The sequence below is a fragment of the Ochotona princeps genome, chromosome 11, assembly GCF_030435755.1.
Source record: "Ochotona princeps isolate mOchPri1 chromosome 11, mOchPri1.hap1, whole genome shotgun sequence".
NCBI classification, from domain to species: Eukaryota; Metazoa; Chordata; class Mammalia; order Lagomorpha; family Ochotonidae; genus Ochotona; species Ochotona princeps.
The window spans coordinates 66164173-66184033 of record NC_080842.1 but is presented as its reverse complement, the minus strand read 5'-3'; the positions used below and the strand labels follow the sequence as shown (position 1 = coordinate 66184033).

General features: G+C 44.0%; 1 protein-coding gene across 1 annotated transcript in view; it reads right to left on the bottom strand.

The window, feature by feature from the left end:
- The window catches only part of FBXL5 (F-box and leucine rich repeat protein 5), a 40572-nt gene extending 24490 nt beyond the window's left edge, over positions 1-16082 (bottom strand). Inside the window, exons 1-5 of the mRNA XM_058670289.1 lie at positions 15910-16082; positions 9292-9507; positions 6700-6795; positions 5181-5367; positions 2492-2674 (exon numbers count right to left, since the gene is read on the bottom strand). Of these exons, the coding sequence (XP_058526272.1) occupies positions 2492-2674; positions 5181-5367; positions 6700-6795; positions 9292-9507; positions 15910-15993 (766 nt within the window). The 5' untranslated portion in view covers positions 15994-16082. The remainder of the gene's footprint in view (positions 1-2491; positions 2675-5180; positions 5368-6699; positions 6796-9291; positions 9508-15909) is intronic.
- Positions 16083-19861: the final 3779 nt, after the last annotated feature.

Genomic DNA, 19861 nt, shown 5'->3' with positions numbered 1-19861 from the left:
CCCCAGACTCCACCTGCGTCTCCCTGTGGGTGGCAGGACCCAGCCACTGGAGCCATTATTCCACTGCCTGCAATACGCACGAGGAGGGAGTTGGATTATGAGAGGAGTAGGACCAAGAGACGGGTTAAGCCACTAGTCCATAACACTTGGCTCCTGACAGATTCATTCTTTGTTGGAGGTGGGGGTTAGGGACAGAGGGAGGCTGTCAGCAACCTGGCTTTTACCTGCTAGATTCCACCATAAACCATAAATACGTACCAAACAAAAATGCCTACATATTGCTTGCTTTTGGGAGAAAAAAAATCAATTTGGGGTCCTGGCACGGTAGCCTAACAGCTAAAGTCCTCGCCTTTTGTGCACTGGGATCCCATACGGGCGCCAGTTCTAATCCCAGCAGCTCAGCTTCCCATTCAACTCCCTGCTTGTGGCCTGGAAAAGCAACTGAGGATGGCCCAAAGCCTTGAGACTTTGCACCTGCGTAGGAGACCTGGAAGAGGCTCCAAGCTCCTGGCCTGGAATTGGCAAAGCTCCAACTGTTGCACCCTCTTGGGGAGTGAAATCATCAGATAAGATCTTCCTCTCTGTCTCTCCTCCACTCTGTATATCTGATTTTCTAAAAAAATAAACCTTTAGGGCCCGGCGGCAGTGGCCTAGCGGCTAAAGTCCTCGCCTTGAAAGCCCCGGGATCCCATATGGGTGCCAGTTCTAATCCCAGCAGCTCCACTTCCCATCCAGCTCCCTGCTTGTGGCCTGGGAAAGCAGTCGAGGACGGCCCAATGCATTGGGACCCTGCACCCGCGTGGGAGACCCAGAGGAGGTTCCTGGTTCCCGGCATTGGATAGGCGCGCATCGGCCCGTTGCGGCTCACTTGGGGAGTGAAACATCGGATGGAAGATATTCCTCTCTGTCTCTCCTCCTCTCTCTGTATATCTGACTTTGTAATAAAAAAAAAAAAAAAAAAATCTAAAAAAAATAAAAATAAAAAAATAAATAAACCTTTAAAAAAAAATCAGTTTGGACTCAAAACTACCCAGCACAAATTGCATAAATAAAACCATTTTTATTGAAATTTCTTGCTTAAATACAGTAAAAACTGAAAAACAAGTAGGATATTTACATTTGGGGCACCTTCACTGCTAGCACTATTCGTATGTTTTAATTCTGAATTAAAAACAAAAGGGAATCTGATACATCTCTATCTGCCTTATTTAACTGCTCATTCAATAGTTCATTATCCTACTGCAAAAAAAAAATTATTCCAGATAAAAACACTAATTCTAATTGTGTGGATCATACAAACATACCCAATACTACAAATAGCTTGACTAAAAATTATGAAATATGTATTACTTTTAAATGTTATATAGTGTTGTAATAAATAAAACTGGTGGGACCCAGTGGCATGGCCTAGCGGCTAAAGTCCTCGCCTTGAACGCCCCGGAATCCCATATGGGCGCCGGTTCTAATCCCGGCAGCTCCACTTCCCATCCAGCTCCCTGCTTGTGGCCTGGGAAAGCAGTCGAGGACGGCCCAATGCATTGGGACCCTGCACCCGCGTGGGAAACCCGGAAGAGGTTCCTGGTTCCCGGCATTGGATCGGCACGCACCAGCCGTTGCGGCTCACTTGGGGAATGAATCATCGATGGAAGATCTTCCTCTCTGTCTCTCCTCCTCTCTGTACATCTGACTTTGTAATAAAATAAATAAATGTTTAAAAAAAATTTAAAAAAAAAACTGTCTTTAAACCATATTCATAATTTAAACCAGCTATAAAATAATGTGATAACCATATATTTCCATGCTGAAGTTTCATAAAACAGAAAGCCATAAAAAATGTAAATGTTTAGGTTAACACTCACACAGAAGAAACTTTTAATTCAATGACAGAAGATGCCACTAAGCTGTGTTAATGCCATGGCTGCACTACATGCTCAGGAGAGTAAAATGTTCCCTAACTGCTCACATGCTCCAGTAACTTACCACAACAAAGGGAACCAAACTGATTTAGAGAATGGGGAATTAATAATCACAAAAAGATACATTCCAAACAAAAATTAATTAATTGTGCCACCAGCAAAACAAGCCACAATGTTGTCTTATCTTTAAATTTTGTACAATTGTTTTTAAAATACTCAAATAATCTATTCAATTGTTTTTAAAATACTCAAATAATCTATTCAAAATACTCAAATAATCTATCAGTTTTATTGCAACACGTTTATTATGAAAAATCTTCAATATAGTCAAATATAGGAAGAACTCATACAATGAATCTCCATGTATTCAACTACCATATCATTTAGCCAGGAGCATTTCAACATTTCAACGCTTTTCAGAAGTGTAAACCAAGAATTCATCACCTAACAATGAAACCTATTATGTGGTAAATCTCTCAGCTTCCTCCCTTGATTTTGCTTTTAATGGGTTTTAACACATAAATATCGAAAAACACATAAAATATTAAAGCAAACTTAAAGTCCCATTTATTTACCTCTGGCCCAATGAACAGGGTACAGATGCTTCCAAAGTGATCCGGTTTTCGCCAGCTGAGACCATTTAGTGTTGACTTGACTACATCGACACAGTTCTTGAGGATTAAGGTAACTGAAGATTGAAAGCATTACCTCAGGAGGAAGGTGGGTTATACTAGTGGAGTGTTCTGATACTTCTGCTTCTGAAAGAAAAAGAAAAAGATTATCAGTAATGTCTTTAAGAACACAGTAAGAAATTACATCACATTTCCATAAATAAAATCCAGTGCCTGTGGTTAATTCCTTCCTGTTCGCAAGATGTGAATAGGAAGTAACATATATTACAGGTCCCATGAGGATGTTAAAGTTGTTAAGAAGCTGTAGGGTTAAACTATCATGGTCAAATCGTACTTCATCAGCAGGAACTACAATGATGAATACAGAACTGACTTCCTCTTATAAAGGCATCACAGTACAACGCTCACTTTGTAGCTGAACAGCATCATCCGGAAAAGAATCAAACAGGTTACACAACTTGAAATCAGTAAGTATACAGCAGGCCAAACCATGGGTTCTCCAAGGCGTTTTAATCACATACATACACACACACACACACCACCACCACCAGCACATTTTCAATTCAGGTACCACGTTCTCTGTCATCTCTCACACAGAAGCTCTGTGAAATCTGACCTAATAGCCTATAACCCACCTGCCTATGTTATACACCAACTGACACAATATAAACATTTCTGATGCTGAATGACACTGTTAAGGAATCTTCCGTAAGCAACTATCACAGCAAGTTCAGTCACCGGATGTATTTCCTATAACATGCAACTTCAGCAGCAATTTTTGAAAGAAAAAGAAAAATGAGCAATTAAGAGATTTATAGTAAATTCTACTACAAAGAATTTCAGAATCTTGCTCATCAGATGTCCTCACAAAGCAACTTTTAACTATAGGAATGAAGATCAAATTGCCTGACTACTGCTCTTAAAATGCCAAAATAGTTTAAACACATAACAGCTATAATTTGCTTTGAAAGAGTAAGAACATTAAACGTAACAAGGATGACGCTTTTGCATCCCATGTTATAATTACAATTAAACCAGATCCAACAGGTCTTAGCTTGGTATTTAAGGTACAAGACCAGAGTAAAGCACACAAGCTTTATGGATCTAATTATAGCTTCAGCTGATATTTTTGTTTCAACATGAGTCTCACCTACTTTAATGTAAAAAACAAGAAAGAAGGACAAATATCAAAAAGTGGAGGCTATTTTAACATGAAAATCATTGTTACCATTCACCAGGAAGCAAAGAAATTTTTACTAAACTAAGGATTCCAACTGTTTAATTATGTTTTAAAGTGTAAAATTACTGAAGATAAATGAGAAATGAAGTAATCTATGCTTTAAATAACAGGCATATTTTATTTGCATTTCCCACTCAATCACAAAGTAACTGCACAGAGAAAAACTTTGAATCTTATACTTTCTCCCCCGAATACTACTGTACAGAAACAGAGAACGCTACACTAAAAAGGATAAAAATAAATGTCCCCTTGTTCCTCAACTTATGATGAGGCTAGAACCCAGTAAGTTGAAAATAGATTTGCTTCATCTAGCCTACTAAACATCCTAGTTTAGCAGAGCACATTCTGGTGTGTCGCTTTCTGCCCAAGAACTGCGCAGCTGATGGGGAGCAGCGGGTTGGGTACCACTGCCTAGCATCCCAACAGAGTGTCAGGCCATACGCTGATGCCTGGGAAGAGACCAAAGTGAAAAATCTGAAGTACAACATGCATACCACTTTGCATCCTCAAACAGTCAAGGAGATCCTAAGCTAATAATCGTAAGTCAGGAACCAACTGCATGACTTAAAAACAAACAAAAACACACCACAAAAGACAAAAACAGCCACAATGGAACCCAGAATGTGGGATGATACTGTAAAAGTTCTCTGTATCTGTTAGTTTTCACTAACTCTGGCCAAAATGTTATTGCCATTTGCATATATAAATTCACTCAAGAAACACTATACTGCATGTGATCCAAGCATATGATAAATTACCAAACTATGAAACAGAAACTGCCTAGATTGAGCATTATATGACATGTACATGTATAAAACATCATCACATGATCCCATAAAAAGTGTAATTTTACACGCTAAAATTTTAAAAAGAAACTATGATACTCATTGAAATTTGTAAGTGATTTAAAAGGCTTCAACTAGCACTGCAAACCTGAGTTAAGATACTTGATACAGGTGGGGCCCGGCGGCATGGCCTAGCGGCTAAAGTCCTCGCCTTGAAAGCCCCGGGATCCCATATGGGCGCCGGTTCTAATCCCAGCAGCTCCACTTTCCATCCAGCTCCCTGCTTGTGGCCTGGGAAAGCAGTTGAGGACGGCCCAATGCATTGGGACACCGCACCCGCGTGGGAGACCTGGAAGAGGTTCCTGGTTCCCAGCTTCGGATCGGCTCGGATCGGCGCGCATCGGCCCGTTGCGGCTCACTTGGGGAGTGAATCATCGGACGGATCTTCCTCTCTGCCTCTCCTCCTCTCTGTATATCTCACTTTGTAATAAAAATAAATCTTTAAAAAAAAAAAAAAAAGATACTTAAAAACAAAATCTACAGATTACATCAACAAGACATCAAAGGCCCTGAGCTAATTCATTGTTCTCTAACATATCAATGCTACCTTTATCTGACTTCTCATCCACAGAATACTTGAAAAACTTCTGCCGTTCCTCAGCTTGATTCCACAGACTGAGTCCTCTCAGAAGCTCCGCAGCATCCTCCTGAGAGCAGTGCTGTGCAATCACTTTCTTCTTAATATCCTTGAGCTCTTCATAGGTAAAATATTCCATCAACATGGGTTGAAAAACCTAAATTAAACATAATGTTCATAGGGAACATGATTAATTAGTTTTTACTCTACATTTTTCATAGTACTAATGATTCAAGAGTATTTTCATGGTCATATATCTCAAAACGTAAAAAAAAAAATCTTGGCTTCTACCACAAAGGAATTTTAAAGCATCAAGACAAGATTTTCCTGCACTGAATTCGTCACCTAGCACTAGGCGCGGGTCAGTTTTCTCCCATCTAACACTGTAATAACTGCACACAAGCATGGCCTCTGCCTCAAATGAGAATGAAACTCAGGGTACTGAAACCAGAGTCAGAACTCCATCCAGATCTTGAACTTTCAGGATTTTGGATATGTTTCTGCAGTTGGGATACATTTTCTCACTATTTTGCTATAGTGACTTCTGGATAATCATTCACAAATAGTGAAACAAGTGTGTCCCAATTTCCAATTTATAAAATAACGCGAATCTTGAGTGGTATAATCCAGGCTTTTAATAGTTTCACAGATATATATTTTTTATTTTATTCATCCATTTGAGAAGCAGGAAATGATGAGGCTATCTCGCATGCAGTGGCCCATTCCCTACAACAGTGAGATCTGGACCAGCCCAAACCCGGGACTAGGAACTCAATCCAAGTCTCCCACACGCAGGTGGCCAGCACCTGCTGCTTCCCACGGCGAGCATCAGCGAGAGGCTGAAACGGAGGATGCAGCTGGGTGTAACCCAGGCACTCAGCCACGAGTGCACACCATAGGTCATCAGCTGAGCTGCTGGGACACGGGCCTGCCCTTCACATATCATTTTGATGAGCATCATGGCTTAAGAAACACTGCTCTAATAACACTGGTTTCAAAGCTGGTTGATTATGTTAAATTTGGAAGACCTGGAAAAAAAATCATGCCAATGCTCACTGTTCCATTCCATTCGTCTGGACAGGGCTCAAGAAGCAGGTAGCTGGTTTTTACTATCAGTGACTATGGGATTAACAATCACTGTAACAGCAGCACTACAGCTCGACAGGCATGCAGTCCCTCGTGTTTCTCTGTGTGTTATGCTAATATCCATCCCATATTAGAAGGGAAAAGGGCAGATGTTTTGCCTACCTATACAATAAAATCCTTAATACGGGTATCGGGCATGAGTCAACGACTCTTCTGAAGAAATAAAACAAATGCTTTCCCTCCTTGGGTGGTTTTTTTGGTGGTGGTTGTCTTTTAGTTTCCAAAAGAAACTGGAGGCATCTCTCCATTAGCCGGAACTACAGTTCTATGCATTATTTTCAAGACTCTAAGTATTTGCAAGATTTTATGAATTTAAAGCACAAGGAGTATAAATCATACTTACCTCTTCTTCCTCTTTCATGTGAGGAAGGAAATCTCTTGTAAAAGCCTCCAATCTCTCTTTCAGCTGTTTTGCATAATTTAACTGTTCATATTCATTCTAGAAATCAATATATATATATATTTTAATATTCATTATGTATACCATCCCTGATCCTGCAAAGTTAGTTTAAATGCAACATAAAACCTCAAAAAAGAAAAAGTTGACAAATAGCAGTGGTCTCTACTTTAGCAACATGAAAGAGTGATCAGATTCAAAACACGCATTTTTTACTTTCTTTAGAAATGTAATTTACTATTTTCTTAACACATAAAAGACTAAAATTGAGAGATTTCTTCTGGAACCCTCCACTGATCTGATTTCTAACCCATGCCTTCATCAAACTACCATGTGCCAGTAATCTGAATGTGTTCCAGAGCATTCAGCGCATCACCACAGAATCCCTTCACGGTCACCCGGCATGCCCTCACCACTTCCACAGTGACCGTCACGTGAGCTGGACAGATGTGCATACACATCACCACAGAATCCCTTCACGGTCACCCGGCATGCCCTCACCAAACTGTCCACAGTGACCGTCAGTGAGCTGGACAGGCGCACACACACATCACCACAGAATCCCTTCACGGTCACCTGGCATGCCCTCACCAAACTGTCCACAGTGACCGTCAGTGAGCTGGACAGATGTGCATACACATCACCACAGAATCCCTTCACGGTCACCCGGCATGCCCTCACCAAACTGTCCACAGTGACCGTCAGTGAGCTGGACAGGCGCACACACACATCACCACAGAATCCCTTCACGGTCACCCGGCATGCCCTCACCACTTCCACAGTGACCGTCAGTGAGCTGGACAGATGTGCATACACATCACCACAGAATCCCTTCACGGTCACCCGGCATGCCCTCACCAAACTGTCCACAGTGACCGTCAGTGAGCTGGACAGGCGCACACACACATCACCACAGAATCCCTTCACGGTCACCTGGCATGCCCTCACCACTGTCCACAGTGACCGTCAGTGAGCTGGACAGGCGCAGACACACATCACCACAGAATCCCTTCACGGTCACCCGGCATGCCCTCACCACTGTCCACAGTGACCGTCAGTGAGCTGGACAGATGTGCATACACATCACCACAGAATCCCTTCACGGTCACCCAGCATGCACTCAGGGAACTGTCCAGAGCAACTGTGACGTGAGCTGGACAGGCGCGCACACACATCAGGACCAGCACTTCCACAGGCACGACGTTCATGACACCTTAACCCTAACAACTCGGAACAGCTAACAAGTTCTTCCTCACAGGAACTAAGACCTGCTTCCCTGAAACTCATCCAGCATTTCCATACCAGCCTTCAATTTCAAAGATAATTACACAATACTAAAAACTCCTGAAATATGGGCATATATTCTTCCTCTTTAGATTTTCGTGCATTTCAAAAAGTACTAGAATATCAAAACTTAGGTGCTGATCAGATCACTGTGTTCTATATAACAATAGTAACAACAACAAATTAGCAAGGCCATCGCTCTGCCACTGCTGCTGGGTGCTCTTCAGTCTCCTTTTCTTGAGCTAATCCATCCAACTGCTTCACAAACACAACATTTTATCCTCTCAGGATTTTACACACTTTGAGCATAACCATGTTACTTCCAGGTCCACTTTACGCTTCAATAAATATCAAATTTGCTTTTTCTAGATCAGATGATTTTCGTTACCTTGAAAGTCGTCCATTCTCCCTCCCCTAAATAATAACTGCACACCTGGACTACAGAGCAGTTCAAACCTAACCAATCCAAAATGGACCTTTTTATTTTTCAACCCTCTTAACACACTGTACAAAGAATTGATTCTATTTTCCCTCTCATTAGATACAATCACTATCCTCTATCAATTGCATTTCTTGCAAAACTGTCGAGTTTGTCCCTTCCCCTATTTCCAGTAGTCACTGATTCATACCTTACTGAAAAGGTAACAGATGGATATGCTACATAATCCAAAGAGCACAAAGGAGTTTTCAACAGGAAAATACATCTCCCTTCTGTCACTATTCAGCACCCCACCCAGCCTGCCATCTCCTGTCAGGCAGCTCCACACATCCCCCAGACTGGCAGTCTCATTTCTGTAGCTTTCCTGCTGGTCTCTCTCCCCTTGGACCCGCTGTCCTCCCTGCTGTACAGCCTCTCTACAACACCATTCTCTCAGGAGGCGGGATGGTCTGACAGAGCTCTAAGCTAAATCTTCGTTTCACTGAGTCAGAAGAGAAATATGTAAAATCAAATTTCAAATACAATACACAAATATAAAGTGGAAAATATCATTACCCTAAACTATACTCAAAAGTTATAAAATTAATCACAAAACTTAAAAATGATCCTGCTTATCCAACCCTACTCCCTACCACGAGAAAAACAAAACACAATAAACATTATATGTGCATTAAACTTCAAAATAACCTGCTGTGCCACCATGCTGGCCCAAATCAATTTTATTTTGAAGTTTAGATTACTAACAAATTTATGACAGTGATGTACCATAATCTGGCATAAACTATGACTGTTAAATACCAGTATTTGTAAGTTACCTTCACATTCTTCAGTCCCTTTTCAAAGAGACTAAGCATCTCAGAGAGCTTGTTGTCGGAATGCACGTTATAGACGGTCTGACTGCGCTGTTGAAGCAGCCCGATGATGTATTCGTTTTCAATCTGCTCGTGCATTTTGAACTCTTTGAACGTAGCATACAGAGACCGCAGGAGAGCCCGGAAATCATTGTTGTTGGAAAAGTTGGTTTTAGAAAGCTAAACAAAAAGTGTAACAGAAGAGCATAAGTACATGCAAACATATGCTAATAAGAAATATACAAATGCATTCCAATTTACTTAACTACACACCAAGACACTGCTCTTACAAATTCATAAATTAAGACTGTATAATAAGAAGTTCAATAGGCCAGAAAATGATTTGCATTCTGAGGAATCTGGTAATACAGAAAAATGATACACGCACAAATCACATAGTTTCTTTAAATAAAAGGAATTAGGCAAGACCACGCCAAACCTTAAATTCCATGAACTCTTTATGGACATGCACATCAAAGAAACACATGTAAATATTAAAACAATTGTATTGGCATGATAACAGCTTTATTCTTCACTCAAAACATTCTTCATGCTAGTATTCTATCTTCACAACTAAATTTTTTTTAAAAATCCTACTATAGTTTAAACTTTAATATCAAAAACAAGACTGATCTATGCAGGAAATGTTCATAAACTACTGAGCTACTACAATGCCATCGGATAATTTTATGGCCAGTATTTTTTTTTTCTACAGAGAAGTAACATAAAGACCTAGTAGTTTAAGCACCTAGTTTTCTAAGCTTGGATGTGTTACATTACTGCAATGTGGAAATCTAATACATCACAACACAAGAAAGAAAATGAACTTGAAAGATACAAATCAATAAAAACATAGAGAAATACATTCCTAGCATTTCATTTCTAGTATTCCCCAAGAGAAAATGACTATTCTTAGGTAACTTCATCTATGCTTGATGGACCCGGGGCTGGAACAACTCTCGCTCTCTAACTCAGCCTTTCAAATAAATTATATTTCTGAAATATGAAAAATAGAAAAAAAGAAGAGTGATATTCTTAAATGAGCACAGAGAAGTATATACAACTGGCTAGAAAGGCCTTTCCTTGCTTGAAATCCTCCACACGCATGTTGATTTCAGTAACTGAAAACAAAAATACAGCCAGCCTTAAAGTTACTACCCAAGCAAGTTGGTCCAATGTGAAAAAGGCCAAGTTTTTAAAGGTTTCTATTTTCAAGAGAGAGAGACAGACACTGGGACCTTCTATTAGCTGTCTCGCTCCCCAAGTGCCAACCAACAGCCAGGCCTCATCATGGTCTCCCACATGGGCAGCGGGGACCAGGCACCTGACCCATCACCTCCTGCCTCCCAGGATGGATCAGGAACAGCGACATGAGGACCTGAACAAGCACTCCGTCAATATGCTGTGGGCGTTATGAGTGGTAGTTTAACCCACTGCACCACAACACAAATGTTTTCAATCAGATACCTTAGTTTAGTAGACTTGGAGGTTATAAGAATAACAGCACACGTGATCTTTTTAAAGATCAGTTTAAATAAACATTTTTTAAATACTGCTTGCCTCCACAAAGTTATTCAAACACACAAACTTGATTAAGAAAAAAATAAACAGGACAATCATAATTTCTGAGACATATTGAGGTCTACAAGATATTAAGTGCTATAGTAGATGTTTTAGATATTTCATTCTTAAAGCAATCATAGGAATTGGGTATTAAAATCTTCACTTCATAAATTTAAAAAGTGAGGTTCAGAGAAATAACCTAAAACTATACAACTACACAGCAGGCAACAAAGCAGAGGTCAGATCTCTTTGACTCCAACACTTACATTCTTTCTGTAAGATACAATAGTTCCAATCATAAAGTCATCTTCTCAAAGCCAAAAGAGCGAATTGTCAGCACGCTGCATCTAAAGCCAACAGTTGCCGACAGCCGCCCCTAGGGGGCAGAGGGCTAGTTCTGGATGGTGTTGGTGCCACCCAGGAGAAGTGACACTGACACCTAGCGGGCAAACGAGGGACGTGACTAAGCATCCTCCAGGCCACAGAGCAGACCTCTCACCCAAGGCTCCTGGGGCCCCAAATGCCAATGAGCACTCAGGTTGAGAAGCACAGCTCCAAGGAAGTGTTAGTCAAACACTGTTACACTCTCTCCAGCAGGAAACACGCGATCCAGACCCAGGCACATCACATACACTTCACACACCTCTCGGGAGGCTTCCCTCTCTATTCTGCACTGTACCCTGATGCTTTTTCTTTTAGCTGATTTTTGACCTGCAAATGGGCAGTAGGATACATTTAATTTTGGATAAAGATTTATTTATTTGAAAGACAGAGGAAGCAAGAGAGAGAACTCTTGCATTCACGGGTTCACTCCACAACAGCCAGGGTTGCCCAGGCCAATGCCAGTAGCTTGGAACTCCAGCTGGGTCTCACGTTGCACATGTGGCAGGGATGTAGGCAGCTGAGCCAGTTTCCGCCGCTTCACCAGGCACCTGAGCAAGGAGCCGAAACGGGCAAGCAGGGCAACCAGGACTCGAAGGTGCACTCATATGGAATGCTAGCATCAGAAGCAGCTGCTTAACCCGCTGAACTACAACAGCAGGTGGTCCCCAGGGTATACTTTGAAAACCAGTAGAATGCAAAGGCTCTCAGTGACCTATCTGGTATATACTCTGTGCTTCACAAATTCAGGAAGGATTCTACATAATCAACAGACAGTACAAAGTAACATGGATTTGTCTGTATTAGAAAAGTATTAGTAACGTTTTACCTTAAACTGCTATCAAAAATATTGGTATTACAGCCTACTCTAAAAGTGATTATCAAAACCAATGTTTCACTGAAAGAAAGCCAAAAATTAGACACAGAAACTGTGTATAAAAACCCAAAGCCCCGTCTACTCTGCCAGGCTCTTTTCCAGGGAGACTTAACATTCAACGAAGACACTGCAGCGCAGTCCAGCCAACGCTGACAGGCAACTGCTGCACACGAAACCGCAGAGCCAGTGACAAGCAGCAGAATGAGAGAAGAAATGCCAAAAAGATGGACTTCTAAAAAACCCAGGCTCCGCAAAGGTCTGCATGAATGAGCCACTAACACTGTTCTCTCAGTTTTAAAATGGTACTACTTGTCTTATGTAAGAATTAAAATAACGTAGCATGCAGAAAGAACTCGTTAAATTCCCCTTTCCTTCTTAGCTTTCCATTCAGTGGTCTGTAAGCCAATCTCCACAGAGCTTCCACAGCATCAGAGGAGTGCGAAACAACCAGAAAGCTCTGCTCGTTCAACTGCAAAAAACATTCTCTTCAGACTGACCTGAAAATAAAACTTCAGAGTTTTGGTCCTGAAATATAACCTCATTATAAAATAGTGAAACAGGAGGCATTTTTAGTACCTGAAAAATCTGGATGTGACCAATTTAACATTCTTCACTAGCTCACGTGTCCATCCGGGGAATCGCCGGACAGACCACATCCTTCCGTCCACCACCTGCCTTACCTTCAGAGATCAACCGAGGAGGATTCCTCCCACTGCTGGCCTGCCGAGCTGACCACACACCTCCCTCTCCCTCACTGAGCCAGCACAGCGGACAGGTAACTCCAGGACCTCACCTCACATGGCCAACAAAAGCTTCTACAAGCGCCAATGACGGGACAAGCTCTCACCGAGAAAACTAATGCTGTTAGATCTTAACAATCACAGGAAACACTGAGGGACTAGGGTGAAACAAGAAATTTCACTAAATACTAATCTTTCACTATAATTACCCCAATTTAGAGATCAGTATATAAGCAAATAAAGAATTCCTAGCAGATTGATAACCTCCAAAATTAGAAATAAAAGTACTATAACTTCATACCCAGAAAACAAGGCTAGGAGTCATAATCCTAACATGAATTTCCATCTGGATCTGTCCCTTTTCATGTAACCTTCACCCAGGACTCCAAGCTCACTAATCCCCTAGCTATAAACAGAAACATCCCCTCTGTACTTACCAATCTCAGAACATATTGTCAGGATAACAAAGGTTTAAACAGGGTCCTGCGTGGTAGCCTAACAGTTAAAGTCCTCACCTTGCATGAGCTAGAATCCCATTTGGGCGCAGATTCTAATCCTGGCAGCCCCACATCCCATCCAGCTGCTTGCCTGTGGCCTGGGAAGCAGCAGAGGACGGCCCAGGGCCTTGGGTCCCTATCCCCACAGGGTAGTCCCAGAAGTAGCTCCGGGCTCCTGGCTATGTCCCAACTAAAGCCCCTTGCGGCCATTTGGTGAATAGAAGACCTGTCTCTCTATAATTCTGCCTTTCAAATAAAAAGAAATACTTGAAAAAAATTCTTCAGGTGAAAACTCTGATGTTAATATGCCTAAATCCTCACTGGCAATTCCAAGCAAAGATGTGGAATACAGGTAAAGGAGACATTTTATGCCTTTAGAGTATAAAAACGAGTTTCCATTTTGTATAGCTTTATTGTTTCCTGTTTGGGTTGGATAACCTTGGTCTATGCAACCAAAGAATTATGATGCCAGAGACTGAAATGACAAGTAAATACAGGTAAACAAAGTCGGGGGGGGGGGGCCACTCAACCATCACCACACACTCACCTTCCACTGAGATCCCAGCGCATCCTCAGAGACTTACCCCAACACCAGCACTGAGGAGAAACCAGGCAAAACACTCTCAGCGTCTTTTCCCCCCCCCAAATCATCTTAGTCCTAGTTCAGAAAACTGGACTTTAAATCATCATGACTATTTTCAACATCTCATTAACTACAGCTACCTAATCCAGTTAGTGATAATTTGGACTGAATATTACATCATATTAAAAACACTTTATTAAACTCGATACGGAAGAAGAAAAGCACTTAACTACTGAAAATCTTATTTGGTTCAGATAACATATTCTTTTTTAAGGTTAACAGCAATTTCAAAATTTGTTCGAATGTTCTCAATCACCAAGACATAAAAATAGTGACTTGATTCCCACAAAATGTTTTAACAAGCCTAGTTAGTTTAGCACTCAACCAAGTGAGACAGTGATTTTTTGGAAATCTGATGAAAGCTACAAAGCCCCCAGGAACATGTGCACATGTTTAAGTCGCTCAGGATGCTCTCAGGCTCAGCCAAGCCTACCTCTCCCAGCCTACACGCAGCAGACTTCTCACTTCTTAGGCTGGGCACAGTGAGAACCCTGCCTATCCTTCCCTTTCCTGCAATCAAAAGCCACTGTCAGGAGGAACAAAATCCAAAGCCAGAGGGATAAAAACGTACACCACAGACGACCGGGAAAGTCAGGATTTCCCCACGCCTTCATCCCCTCCCAGGAAGGGTTCTCTCCCCGAGGTTCCACCTCTGGGTTCCAATCTCAGCTGCGCTCATTTTAGTGGTTTGTGTAGCAGGAGTAGCAGCCCTTGAAGCAATCTAAGCCACCAGGGTTGACAACCCTGAACACTCCCAGTCTTTAAAATCACATCTAATCTTTGATTTATTTATTTGTTTATTTAACTTTTAAAGTGGAGCAAGGGAGAAGAGGTTTTCAGCAGGGATACTGAAAACTCAAACTCAGCCTTATTGCTTTAAGGACTGCTGTGATGTGGCCTAGCACACAGCGCTCGCGCATCCTCCCCTCACCCCCAGACCCCCTTTCTGTCACAGTGTTATGTTTAAGGTGACACAATTCCTCAGTACTCTTAAAAGTTGGTTTCTGCGTTTTACCAACAATCCTGTAGATGCGTTTCGTGTGGTTCATTTCTACAAGAAATGGGACAGCGTGAGGTTTCCAGGATTTCATCAGCTTCCCCCCCCCCCCCACACACACACACAGGTGGCAATTGCTTCACGGCCCTAAAAACCACGAGCAAAAGACCCTGAAACTCCCTGCAGAAAAGCGACTGGCCAGCCCAAGCTGCAGCAGCAACAGTTCAGAAAGGGCCTCGGCGTGGGTTAAACCAAGTTCTCCCGAGGCCCCCTTTACTGAAGTCCTGCTAAGAATTCCAACAGAGCATAGCTGTTGTCTCCTAACGAAACCTACAGCGAGAAAACGCTCTGGGCAGTAAGAGCCTCCAGGGACACCAGAAGCCAGGGCTGCTCAAGTTCCTAAACCTGGTTTTCCTCCCCAAATCGGCCAGCTAGCCAGACGGGAAGAAGCCGCCCCGCAGTCGAGAGGTCCAGATGCACACGCCTCGGGGAGCACCCCCGACCCCGGCCGGGGCTGGGCTGGGGTCGGGGGAGGCCAGCGGCGGACACGACCCCATCCCGAGCGCACGGGGACCCTGCGCAGGTGGCCGGCCCGAGTCCCCGCAGGCTTCGTGGGGTGCGGTGCGTGCGGAGGCCCCGCTGCCCAAGGGTGCAGCGCGGCGGTCCCCTCCGCCCGCCGGGCCCCAGCGCCCCGAGGGCGGGCACGCGCCGAGGCTCCCGGGGGAAGCTGCGGGAGGAGCGGCGGGCGCTGACAGCTGCGCAGGCGGCTCGAGGGGCGGCCACGGCGGCCCAGGGGGCTGCGGGCTCGGCGCAGGCCCGGCCGCCCAGGGACGCGGCCCCGCACCGCCCCGCCGCCCGCAGCCGGAGGGCCCGCGCTCTGTTACCTTGTCGCAGTAGAGCCCCACGAGCTGCTTCATCCGCCAGTGCGGGGCGGTAAAGACGTCCACTTCCTCAGGGAACGGCGCCATCGCCACTGCCTCAGCAGCCGCGGCCGCCGCCTCTCCATAGACACCCTCGCCGCGGGGCAGAGGCGGCGCGCCCCCTGCGCATGCGCCCGCCCCGTCGGCGCGCGCGCCCGGTCGGCGGGGCAGGCCGAGACGCGGGGGCGCGCGGGCCGCCGCCATGCGGGCCCCGCGGGCCACGTGACCCGGCTCGCGGAGGCTCGCGGCTGCCGCCACGCTCCGCCAAGTCTCCTCATTCCGCCTTCTAGCGGGCTGCAGGCGGAGAGCAGGAGTGTCGCTTGTTTGCTTGACCTCCTAAAAACATGAATGTGAGGAACGGAGAGACCGTTTGCCCGCTGGCCTTGAGGCCGTGGCAGTTGAGCACAATGGCCGCGGTCGGGCTTGAGAGCTCGACCTAGGTGGCCGAGGCCGTGGTGGTGCCCTGTGAGCTTGAGGGCTAGTGCTGCGCGCCATCGAACCTTCCAGGCCGCCCCTTACTTCGCCGCCTGAGGGTTCAGGGCCCAGGAGTGGCTCCCGGCCCAGCACTTGGGTGTACGTGTAGGGGTCCCCATGGTCTTGGAATCCACCCTAAAAATGGCGGTGCAAGGGGGTTCCACGGCGGGCGCCAAGCCTGGGCGTGAGGGGTCGGGGCAGACGCGAGGGGGAGCGAGCAGTGTCCTGGGGATCCTGCGGCCAGGGAACAGCACCTCCAGATCGCTGGACGGCGACTGTGGGCTGGGCCAGAAGGGAGAAAGGGGGGAAGGGCAGGTAGTCATGGAGCCGATGCAGGGAGGGAACCCAGCCCCAATGTCCTCCATTTTAACAGGGAGGGAACCCAGCCCCAATGTCCTCCATTTTAAGCGGAAGCTGGGAGGAAGGAATTTGCAGGGACAACGGACAACGGTCAGCATTCCTTTCCCTGTGTCTCCTGGCCCAGGACACAGCCCGAGTCCTTGTCTGTTCGCGCCCATCAGCCCTTGCCTGGTTGGAGAAGTGATGTACTCACCAGGAAATGGGAGGAAGCAGGCAAGGTTGAGAACCTGCATTAGGGCACGTTCTAGTGCTTAATGGCCAGAAATTCCCGGAGGACTGGAAAGAAACACGCCGTGTTCACCTTTGAAGCACTGTTACAAAGAGACAACATGGGGGTAAGAATTTAGAAGCTTTGTAGGGAGGGGAGTGCGGTCTCACTAGGTAACTGCCCACATTTCAGGCAGTTAAGAACAGATTGCAGACATCAAGGTAAATTCCTGCTCTTGCAAAGTGCCAACTGTACAACCTTGGACACACGACGTGACCTCTTTCCACCTCAGTTTTCTCCTCTGTAAAATGGGAACTAGAATACCTACCTCAAGCTTTTTAGGAGTAACCAGGTTCCTTTATTTGAACTGATTATAATAGTATATCTTAAACATATAGTGCAGTGTGAACTCTTAATAAAACATCTCTCAGGTGGTCTTGTACAAAACAACCCTGAGGACATTGTGGTAACTGCCCAGGCACTGCCTGACTGGGAACACAGACAGGACTTGTACACAGTCAAGAACTAGAATAATAAAACCTTTCATAGCTGGAGCTCTTCCCCCACACTCAGTCCACCAAGGCTCTGCCAGAAGACATTTCCTTATTGACCTTCTGTTTCCTTCTCCAGCTATCTTAGAATGTGCCTCTGATAGTGCAGTCACACCTACCAGGAACCGTGCCTCTGCAGGAGTGAGCGCCATAGGAACGTGACCTTTGTTTCGTCCTCAGCACTTACATGGCCGCCTGGTTACAAGCAGAACTCGGTAAATATTTGTGAAGTTTTTCATGACCTATTTTCATGGCATTCTGTAGTTCCCTCGTTTGAACTAACTTTTAAATCACCTGCCCATAATCCCCATTCACTTGGGCCCGTGATGTTCACTTGTATTCCCTTCAAACCAGGTGTATGTATGTATACACACACATTAAAGTTTTACAACAGAAAGTCCACACACAGAGTTTATCTTTAGGCCAGTTCTGAAGCTGTGTTAGTCATCTGAAGAACAGTAACAGCCACTATGGAATCTGACCATTTCAAGGAATTTAAGATGACAAAATGAAGACAATAAGGTGCTTAAACAAAATAACCCTTCTGGGTTTTTCCCCTCAAAGAAGAAAGAAACAGTAGTTCCATGTGCTGAGTAATGTAGCAATTAATCACTTTATGTATCCAGGATTATTTATGTTGAACTTTAGCCCTACAAAGAGGACATTGATAAATGCATGTCATTACTGTAGATTACTATGACTACTACAGATGAAAACTGCTATTCAGGCCCGGATTGTCCTTCTAATCACCCTGCCAGATGACATCATTGGTTGAGTGACAGCAGCAGAATTCTGACCACCATCTTTGCAGTGGCGTAGACAGGGTGAGGCAGGCGAGCACAGAACAGTGATGACCAGCAGTGGTCGCGCAGGGCGGGTGCTTCTCTCACCATTCGCACGCCCTGAAGCAGAGCATTCCCCGGCAACCAGAAATACCAGCACGCTAGGCCTGCTCCGTAGGAGTTTCCAGCCAAGCTCTGAAAAGCGTGACTGACTGGGGAAGGTCAACTCTAAGGCATCTTATTTGAAGATGGGACACAGTCTTCCCTGCTAGGCGCTTAGTTGTGAAAATAAGCAACGAAAAAAAAAATTGTAGTTCAAGACAGATGAAATCACAGTCCAAATTTTGTACCAGCTGATCCACATTATTATTGTCAGGGAAAATAGCCAATCAACAACTGTTCCGGGTAGTGTAGCTTGATTTAGCAATCAAATTCTACTATGATGGGTGATGGCATTAGAAAATACAAAACAGCCAGTCAGTTGAAATGCTCAGGACTATATTAAAAAAAATTAGTATACTTTATGTACAAGTGATCCTCAACTAGTGAAATATGTATGTGTGTGTGTGTGTGTGTGTATGTGTAGAATATTTCCTCAAGACCATCCTCGTTAATTTACAGATAACTGTTCTCAAAAGGGTCCACATATGAGCTTTTCATTTGTGTATGATTTCTCTGTATGTGCCATTCCACTATTGTAATGACATCTGCCACATTAGAGTACCCCCTCCCCAAACACCTCATTTTTTATATCATCAATCTCTTTAAAATGTAAAATTTTAAATTAAAATTGAAAATCAATCTCCTTAAAATCCCTTTATGTAGTATCTCTTTCAAAGCCCAATCTCCAAAAGCAGTTACATGTTTTAAAAATGTATTTTATTTTTATTTGAAAGACAGCATTGGAGAAATATTGTCCATCTACTATCCATTTCCCAAGTGGCTGGAATGCCCAGAACTGGGCTGATCCAAAGCCAGGAACCAGGAGCCTCTTCTTGGCCTCCCACACTGGGTGCAGGGGTCCAAGGACTTAAACCATCTTCTGCTGCTTTCTCAGGGCATTACCAGGGAGCTGGATCAGAAGTGGAGCAGCCGGGACTTGAACCTGTGCCCATGTAGGATTCCAGTTCCCCACATGGAGTCTTAGCCTACTGTGCCATGTCACAGCACTGGCTCTGGCAGTTACATTCTTAAGTACTGGGGCTAGAACTTCAAAGTAAAAGTTAGGGCAAAACACAAAGCAGCCAATAAAACTTGGAAATAAAAGTTTATTCTAAATATATATAATCATGAAAAAACTGGGAAAAAAATGTCTGATAGTAATATATTAGATACCAGCTATTCAGTTGAAAAGTGAGCATCTGTTAAAAAGTATGATACACCTCTGTTTGCTGTTAAAGTCAAAATTTTTATGAAGTAAAACAAAAATGTTAGAAAGCAGTGTTAAATATGTTCTTTTGTATAAAAGTTTCTAGAATAATACAACAGAACTGTGAGCAGGGATGTTGGGCTAGGAAAGAGTTAAATTCCTTTTGTAAAAT